General features: G+C 44.0%; 1 protein-coding gene across 6 annotated transcripts in view; it reads right to left on the bottom strand.

Annotated features, from left to right (window-relative positions):
- LOC125949691 (RIMS-binding protein 2) overlaps positions 1-10,000 on the bottom strand; it is a 90,371-nt gene that overhangs the window by 4,906 nt on the left and 75,465 nt on the right. For 5 of the 6 annotated variants that reach the window (XM_049676968.1, XM_049676965.1, XM_049676966.1 and 2 more), the window contains one exon: positions 7,851-7,918. The exons of the other annotated variant lie outside the window; for it this stretch is intronic. In XM_049676968.1, the coding sequence (XP_049532925.1) occupies positions 7,851-7,918 (68 nt within the window). The remainder of the gene's footprint in view (positions 1-7,850; positions 7,919-10,000) is intronic. 6 annotated transcript variants of the gene reach the window in all.

The raw sequence follows: 10,000 nt of genomic DNA on the forward strand, positions 1-10,000 counted from the left end.
AAGTAGAACAGGACACACAGAACAGAACACGGTGTAGAGAAGTAGGTGAAAGAGTAGAAACGGTATAGAGGATAGAGTGAAAAACTAAATGAAGAGTAAAGAAGGCAGGAAGAAAACGTAAACAGTCACAGCGCGTAGGAGCGATAAGAAAAAACGAAACGTGAAGGCGATTAAGAAAGACAATAAGAAGAACCAGATAACGGCAGGTGGTAGCTGCTAGCGAACGATAACGGCGAACGAGAACGAACGAATGTGTAACGATGGTTCTAGAAGAGAGGCAGCCAAAGAGTCAAGTGGGTGGCTTCAACGAGAAACGTGTCGTAACGGAACATGTAGTAAAACCACATATCATTACACTACTGCGACTGCACTGCTGTTAATCCGATCGATCATGGAGCGTTTGGGGTAGGTGATTGAAATTCGTTTTTCTTTTTGGTGGGGGAAGGGTGGCAGATGATAAGATGCACGACGACACATCTCGCGTCGGTCGTCACCTCGGTCAGATTGAACGCAAAAGCGGATGTACATGGTTTGGAATCTAAACTTATATCGAGCTAAACCGAGTCATGTGGGAGTGGGTTTGGGGGAAGGGGGGTGTTTTTGTGTAGCCTAAAAGACGAGAGGGTGGGGCCTGGGGGCTGGAGGAGGGGAAGATATTGCCAAGCTAAGGATAAAAGGCACATGGAGCAGCCACAAGACGTGTGATCGTTCATGAGCGAGACACGTTACATAGGAAACGCTGTACTTTTCAAAAGTTCAACCAAGTTTTACGCTCTAGTGTGCATGTGTGTGTGTGTGTGGCAAAAACTGTCAAGTGTAACCGTTTTGGGTTCAACCACCACTGGAACCGAGTGTGCAACAGCGGCCGCCTTCAGTCTTATAATGATCACTTAACATTCCTGCCACGACCACGGGACCAATCGTCTAGAACCAGGCATCTAGTATGTTTGCATTTGGCAATGTGGCAACGCATGTTGCCCCAGTAGTGTGTACAAGTAGCCAAGTGGCCAGTGGAGGTGGTGCCGGTACAGGCGATCATTTGCATGAAAATTCAATTTAAAACTTTTGCAATTGCATTTTGGTTGTGTGCATATGGTTTATGCACGGCGTTGTGAATGTTACATTCAACATAATGGTGGCCCACAAAAAAAGGTCCATATTAAATCGCCGCCAGGGCTAACGAGAGTCTTGTACAGTTGGGCACTTCTGCCCAACATTTATGGCGGGGAGGGGGAGTTTGAAAAGATCTATGTTTGCACTTGTGTTCTCAAGGCTGTTTGGCATGGCTTCGTTTAGTACTCGTTAGTGCGCTTCTACAACATTTTGCCTATTTGCAACGGTTCTGAGCTATCACGTGAATTCATAAGGCTTTAACTACTTGCAAACCTGCCCCTCAGCAATGGAACAAAAACGAAAAAGGATTTAAGGAAAATCGGCGCGTATTGCTGTATATTTTCAATGCTTGTGGTTAGCGTGTTTGCGTTGGCCTAGCTGATTCTCTATTGGGTTTCGTATTCGTAACCACGACTCGTAGATGGGTCATCCTGGTGTATCTGAATGTTGCGGATGCCGCAAAGGGGGATATGGTAAGATAACGTGATGGGCTATTCCGAGGGGTTGAAGCTGTACAATGTTTTAGGAATCAATGGACACAGGAATTGGAATTTGTTGGGAAAAAAAAACTGATGAACTTATACAGAACTGTGCAGGTGAAATGATGAAACGATTTACGAAACAATCACCGATGATGACACAATGGAATTTAGGATAATAATGATTCATAAGCGAGCAGTGCCTGCTTTTAGTTGTGATCGGTGATTCAATAACATCATTTAGTATCGTAAGTAAGAGAATCAGTTATAAGAAGCTAAAAGACGACACTGTTCTAAGGGGTGTCATGGCAGCTATACAATCTATACTCGCCTCGTCATTCGATCAAGTAGTCAGTGCAAATGTCAATGAAAGATAGTTTGACAGCCAGTAGGCAATACTTTAGGAGATAGTTTATAACTACGCTGCTTATTTTTTTTAGTGATACTAAGACTTAGAGAGAGAGAGAGAGAGAGAGAGAGGGAGAGAAAATGAGTAACAACTGAAAGAGTACGAACTGATCATGCGAATGAAATGTTGAAAAAGAAATCTACGCAACAGTACAGAAGATAAATTTAAAAACACTAACAACATTAGAGCACTAGTACTAGCGTCTAAAATGCTATCGAAACCTTCGCTACACACACACATACACAGACAGACACACGTATTGCTCATAGATTATGCAAAGGGCGAGGATACGTGATGCTCAGAACGCACGTCGAGGCGGTAAATGGCTTGCATCTTAAGAGCAAATCGCCATTGCGTTTTATATGTTAAAATGTAAAATCGTATCCGATTGCAATAGCAACGGCGCCATCGCACACAAAATGTGCAACTGTGATTCCACATTGCCAGGACGATGCATTCGACGCCGTACACTTTTTCAAGGGATTTCGGTCGGATCTGGTCGGGATCGTGCTTCGCAGCATACTGCAGTGCTGCTAGCTGCAAGCAGCTGAAAGCAATTACCTATGTGCCCTTCCGAGTGCCACCAACCGTTCTCCACCAAGGATCTTTTTAATTATAGTTTACAATCCCCTGCACCGAATTCCCGTTGATTGTAAGAGCTAAGCTTTGGCCGCGTGGAGCAATTTAATTTCAGGCTTTTATTGGTGCTTCGTGGTGCTAACTTTTGTGAGGCTAGTGGCTACAATGTATTGACAGCTTGCTGGTATGCTGGTGCAGCGGTCGACCGCACCATTAACGTTCCAAAGTATTTGAGGCGATTATAAGCACAGGCCAGAAGCAGTTGCAGCAGTAGCAACAGTGGCAACAGTGGCTTCTCCTTTACTCTTTTGTCCAACGTTGGCATAAAGTAAAGTGTACCATATAGTGTCACTAAAACGGGCACATCCTTTCGCATGATGACTTTTTAGAGGATTTTAAGGAAAACTTAGAGAAAGTTCAGTGCTTTTCAAATTTGCCCGATTTACTGGTGATGAAGGCCGGGAATGACGGGATGAGGCCGAATCCAGCACCAAAAGGCTGCGCTATCGCTGTGCGGGCCTTTGCAAGCGGACACCAAGGACGAGAGGACACCAATTGCCAATAAAAATTGATGTGAAACACTCCCTCCACTTTCGTCCACGATCGATCCCACCGAAATGGTAATAATAACGAGAAAAGATGTCGGCAAGCACAATAGAATTACTACTACCGCCGCAGTCTGCCATCACTCCTGGTGCTGCTGCTGTTGCTGCTGCTGCTGCTGTTCATGATGATGATATAGGTCCTGTTGATACAGATGACAGCATGACGGATAGTGAGGAATTGGACGAGTGTTTGGGAAAACGAAAGTAAATGGTGTCGCATCCGTGATCCCGCGTTTGCCCCGTCCCTTCCCAAACCAGGATCAGGAAGCATCGAGACGAAGATACGGCAGGGTCAGGATAAATTCTGACACCGATACATGATACAGCACCGCACTAGCAGGGGCAGCATTGCTGTAATGCGAAACCATAAACGAAACGGAAGAGGGAAAAATCATCAGCAAAAAAGACGATCATTACTTTCGTCCCGCCCTCGCCTCGCTCTGAGGTCTGCGCGCGTCCGTCTTGTTGTGGACGGGCGAAAAATCGTTCAAGGAAATGAAATATAATAAAAGAAAAATATATAACGACAGCTTCTATCCCATTTGTCGCTAATGGCTCGTCTTTCCCATGGTTGCCCGCGTACGCGGAATGCTAGATAAATCGGATACTTTGGAGGCGGGAAAAGCAACGCACTGAGCTTCCACCTTTTTTTTTTTTGGTTATTCGCTCTGTTCCGGCCTTCATGTGCTGATTGCGAGGCGCTTCGCGGGATAAATTCGGTTGGGCTGAAAAAGCTCAATGTGGAGGAGTATTGTGTGCGGGATACTCGTTGCATCCTTGCGTCGTAATTCTAATTTGTTTTGACACAGTGTACGTGTATCTCCAGAAATTCGGTTGATTAACTTTTTATTTCTCATTTATGAAATGAAAGTAAAATGCATACGGCTCTCTTGTCCTTATGTATAGGTTAGGTACAAATGGAGACGACATTACCATTCGATAGCTAAGGATCGCTTTAAACATCCCGGGCTTCTCTGATCCAACCGCAATTTGAAGGCTCTCAGTTTCAACACATTTTTTATGAATAACTTCACCAGTACTACTGGCGAAGAGAGTGAGGTGCAGGTCGAAGAGAACTAAGTACTAGGAAAAGCTACTACAGAAATTGATTCGCTACAGTTGTCAAGCCTGTCACGAGGTCGTCTTGACAGGTGTGATTGGGGTAATGTAAGGGGGATGGGGCAGACGTACGAAAACATGAGTAAAACTAAGGAAAACGAACAGATTACATGTGGTAGATACGAGTACACATTGACAGCTAAACACCGATACACACTTACATCCACTGGTACACTCAATCTGTCACAGCAACAGGTGGGACAGGGCGCTTTTGTGGTTCTTCCGAGCGCTTCTTGCCAAGGAACAAATTCTGTCTCCTTAACTGCGCTTGAACGTGAACGATTGATAAGGGAATACAACACAAGACGAACGACAGCGCGCGTTTGTGTTTGCGGTGGATTCGCGAAAGCAGTTAAATGTATACTAGGAAGACTCTCGTTTCAAAAGATATTCGCGAAACATTGCTCGCGCGGACGAGTAATGTTATCACGAAATCAATTTACTTTAATGCTACGGTTTCACGTAGACATTAGCATATTGCATTAGTTTAGCGTATGGGGTTAGATATAGAAAGTACACGGACGGACGGACGGACGAACGAACGAACGAACGAACGAACAGGCAGCTAGCCAGGCAGAATAAACAAATAGTAAGGCAGACGCACACAGACGGCCAGACAGATAGCAGACAAAAGTAGGACAGGCTGGGTTGACAGAAAAAGGGAAACAGACAATTAGATTGGATAGAGAGAAGGTTCACAGTTCACTACCAGCACATAGACATCCCTGCCCATGGTACCAATTGCGGTGTACTATTTCGATCGTCGCGCATTCCCGAAGGATCCAATTTGAGGACATTTGTCTTGCGTTTGGACACGTTGGAAGAGTGCTATCATCGTTTTAATTATGACTTTTTTGGATTTGATCTTTATTGCTAGCGTGCACCACCACGTGTGGCATAAGTGGTTTAGGAAACAAAATTCAACTTGCAACTTGCTCCGGATTGTGTGGTTTCTGTGTCGATACACGAGGTCTGTGAAGCGTGATCTACAAACGGGGCTAGTAATAGTTTGAGTGTTGTTGCTGGGTCCTCACATGTTATCGGTGTTTGGCAAAATGTCAGTAAAATGCTGGAAGTTTCAACTTTGCATGTGTATGTTTCTTTTTGCAGTGGTATCGGTTAGACTTTTCTCTTTTTACGAACTAACTGGAACTAAACCGTAAACAATGAATGAAAATAGAATGACGAAAAAGTAAGAGAACGGAACGCATTATACTATAAGAAGGATAGATGAAAGACGATAGAGAAGTTTAAAATGGTTGCACTGTACTTGCATAAAATAAGGCAAAAAGCTTTTGGTTTTGTTTTCTAATTCCATTGTACGAAAAAAAAAACTGTAAAAGGGATGGTGAACATGAATCATTGCGAATGATTTTGCTCATTGGCGATCTTAAATCAACAAACGTTGGTTCCACAATGAGAGCGATGCAAAACGAAATCTAAAGCCACCAGAAAAATGAAGATCAATAGAGAGAGAGAGAGAGTATAGAGGCAAGAGAAATTGCAGAAAGTACATCGTAGTTGCGACAGTCACTTTAAGAACATTTATAAAGTTATTCAAACCGCTTTCTATGGAAAATTTTCAATTTTTTTTTTGCTTCAAAATCGACTAAGAATAGAACACACACCAAAACTAAAACACATTTAGGAAAACATCCTATTCAACTGAGTTACAACCGGAAGAGACATAGACAGAAAGAGAAACAGAGAGAAGAGAGAAAGGTAGTAAGAGTGAGAAAAAGAGAGACAGAGAGACAGAAATGCAGAATTGATAGCGTTTCTTTCGGGCTTTGCAATGGCCGGTGCAGTGGCTAAGGTGGATAAGGCATTCAATCCTTCCACAGTCCGAGAAGATAGCTACTAGTAAATCATAAACTAGCGGGTGAACTTTCTTGAAGGCGAGCTAGTCATCTGACGCGACCACAAGCCATGCAAATCGCTGAGTAAAACCTGCCGCAACTGGCTATACTTGTATTGCCAGCATGATTGAGCAAATTAATAACGAATCAAAAATATGAGACATCGGTAAAGATGGCGGCCGTGGTCCTAATAAAGAAACATCGAACGGAAGAAGCAGTTCATGGTTAAACATAATCCAACCATGAAAACACAATCCAACAGCTATTCACTCTGTGCCAAAGTGAAATAGTATCGAAATCGAAAAGAAATAAATAAATTATCATAGTAAAACTCCGCTCAAAGAGAAGTGTTAAGAAAACAAAAACAAACAAATAGGGCATGAAAGATGCGTTGAATGGAGACGCATAAACCAGAAATGTATTATACTTGGGGTATCAGCAACAAAAGGCAATAAATCGCAAGATTGGTAGAAGAATCAGTAGGCTGTTTCGACAATGGAACAACAACGAGAATTCGTACCAAGCGGATGGTATAACTAGGTAAAAACAATATAAAGAGATAAAAATGATCCCATGAGAGGCAAACAAAAGTAAAAACCAAGAGAAAATCAAAGCAAACCAAAACGAAGCAAACAACACAACTCTAAGCTGATAACAAAACATGGAAAACCAAACCTGTCAGGCGAAACCTACATATAACCGAAACCAGTAAAGCCAGTGGTGTAGCGCAAATTGTAGCAAAACTCAACAATGTGAAGTTAAAAAATATGGTTCCCCTGGTAGAGCCAGCCATCCAGAGGCTGCAAATATGGGATTTCCATTCTGCGCTACCGTGGCGGGTGGCTATCACTTCCCCTGCAAAAAAATCATGTCTCGCTACCGCCCCCATTTTTCGTCCTTGGTTTTGTTTTATTGAGCAAAGTGTTAGTGATATCTGATGCATGGCACGACATTTGTTGTAATTTTGATTGGTTTCTGCGTGTGGGTGTAAGACTGTTTGGAACTGTCGTTTGAGTGGATTTCTGTTTCAATGGCAATGGTGGCACGGTGATGGGTGACGGGAGTGTTGTCTGGACTGTGGGCTGATGGACTGACACGGAGATTATTTTCCTGGTGGGCAGGTGGGTGTTCGAGTTCGAGTTTTGGGTTCAGAGTCAGGAGCAGCGCTTATAGTGAGATAGATATACTGTGAGCGTTGGAGTGTTTTTTTTTCGTTTTGTTTTCTTTGCTTTCGGAAGGGAAAAGAAACGAACCGGAACGAACACGTTCGAGCATGGAACAAGACACGGCAGTGAATGTACGATCTGGATTCGCTTTTGCACTAAGAACGTTTTTTTTGTTGTTGCCAGATATCGAAAAGACTACTAGGCCAATAGCAAATGGTACAAGGGAGAACGCCCATTCGTTCCGCATTTGTTTTCCCTCCCTGGCGCTCGTGTTCGAGTACTGTTCGGTAAGCATTGCACATTCCGACGGACGTCGTGTGATTTGCTCTGTATTGCGGAGGCGCGAGTGTGGTGATCGCGATCTCGTGCGGTGCGTGTACGTTTGCTCCAGTTACGTTTCGTTCTGTTTCTGTTTCTTGTTCTTGTTCCTTCACTTTTCCCTTCGCTCCCTCTTAAGTTACTTTTCCAACGTTTGCAGTAAGCTGGTTTAGGCTTCTTCACTCTTCTTTGTAAGTAGTTACCTGCGTTTGGTGATCGGGGGCAGGGTGGCCCGTGTTGTCTAACAGTGTAGGGGAAGAAGGGCGAGCATCTAGCAACAAACAACATAAAGACTTAACATTTACCACAGCAGAGCAGAAAGATTGTAAAACGAAAACAAATAGTAGGATGCTCGGTTTTGTTTTTTGGCTGGGTGGCCTGGCAAGGCGGCTGGAGCGAAGGCGAAAGCGTGATGTGCGTGTTTGCGTGCGTGCGAGCATATATGGATCGTCGCCCCCCCCTCGGTTCAGGGTTGCGATTCCGGCACACGGTGTGCTCGGAAAAAAACGTGTTCTCGTTATTTGATGCGTTTAAATTCCGTGCGCGTTCGCATTCGACGGGGAATGTGCTTTTTTTCTGTACATTCCTTTCGCTCGGCACCGTTCTTGCCAGCACACTGCACCAAACCGACCACCGGTACAAAGATCGAAGATCTTCTTCCACTTCTTCTTCGACGGGAAACGTGAATAAGATAAAAATGAAACAGGAATGATCGGCAAAACCGGACTAAAGAGTTCAAAACAATGCACACACAATTATGAGCTAGAGAAACGATGGAAAAAGGAATGAAAGGATACTCTTCGCTTCAAAAAGGCTTGATAAGGCTTAGAAGAAACCCGGGGGCAGAAGATTAAAACGGTAGCAAAACAGAGAGACAGATAACAAGGGAGATGAAGATAGAGAGAAAGAGAATGAAAAATGGGGGGCTTAAAGGTGTGTGAGAGAGAAAGAGATAGAGATAGGTAGGGCATTATTTGAAAAAGAAGAAAATCGGAAACAAACCAAGCCCGTAGTATACAAGGCAAACAGCATTGGAATGCAACTGTTACATAGCAGCAATATGCACTTGCAGGTAGGTTATACAATTGGCGAACGGAATTTGTTGAACCGGGCAGAACGAGAGTGTTCCTACCGAGGAAAACCTGGGGGAGAGGGGAAGGGTATCATATGGATGAACAGTGGCTATGCGAGGCGGTGAATGGGCGAAATCTGAGACTGTTGATTTCCTGCGAAGGTTATGTTTGTGCGGCTAATCTAGGCGGGCGACGAAATAGTTGCTGGGATACTAATGGTGTCAGAGTAGGCTGGCTGAAGAGGAGGACAGGAGCAATCGGCTTCTGGCACCGTCGATGAGATTTGGCAGTTGTGCGTACACCGAACATCAAAAGCTTGGCTGCATCCCATTACGTCCATTTTAACCCGACAATGCTTGTTGATCGAGGTCTACGGCAATGCAATGGATGCTGCCCATAAAAAAACCAATAGGTTACTGGACGGCCCTAAGATGCCATTGAGATCTGACATCTTGGGACAGGTGGTTGATCGGTGGAGCAACAGCATTATGTTTAATTGTATTGCCACACATTCGAATTCATGAAATTGTTCGAGAGAAAATAGTGACAGCGAAAGAGAGATAGAGAGAGAGAGAGCGGTAGCACAACGTATGACAGGAAGGGAGACGTAAAAGGAAATACAGATGCAAGAAGCATTAACGGAATAAAGCAAATAAAGCCAGCACGGTTAGAGATAATTAGTGGAAGAGAGAGTGAGAGAGAGAGAGATAGAGAGATGGGAGGTAGTAATAGCGGTGCTGGAACGTGTGTTTTTGAGGGGCGTGTATGTGTGTGTGTATGGTACGATCGATCGAAACCAAATCCCGAATAGCACGTTGAATGGTATTTGCGAATTGGATCATCTTAAGACTAAGCATCAAGTTGTTTCCGCGGCCGAATTCCCTCGAGCAGCCGAGGTTTCCTTACTGAAACCCGTTGCCAACCGTTTGTGCCCTTGCCAATGGCTAAAGTGTGTACAGTGTAATGGTTGTGGTTTCTTGATCATGAAATTTGATCTACAACTTGACAAATGATGCGACCATTGTACGGCAGTGCTTCATCTTCTCGCCGATGGTGTTTCTGTGTGTGTATGTGCGTTTCATAGAACTGGCTTCAACCTCTCTTTATCCTTTATGCGCTGATTGGCAGCAGCGGTTGTGCCTCTGCTCGTGTGTAAAATGTGTGTGTGTAGGAATGTTGGAATGGAAATAGTAGATTTAGAGAAAGTGCTCTGAATGTTAAATGAAAAGTACATAAAATGGGACAACTAAAGAGAGCTTTTCACGAAGGAAAAGCGCTTA

This window comes from Anopheles darlingi, chromosome 2 (assembly GCF_943734745.1).
Source record: "Anopheles darlingi chromosome 2, idAnoDarlMG_H_01, whole genome shotgun sequence".
Classification (NCBI taxonomy): domain Eukaryota; kingdom Metazoa; phylum Arthropoda; class Insecta; order Diptera; family Culicidae; genus Anopheles; species Anopheles darlingi.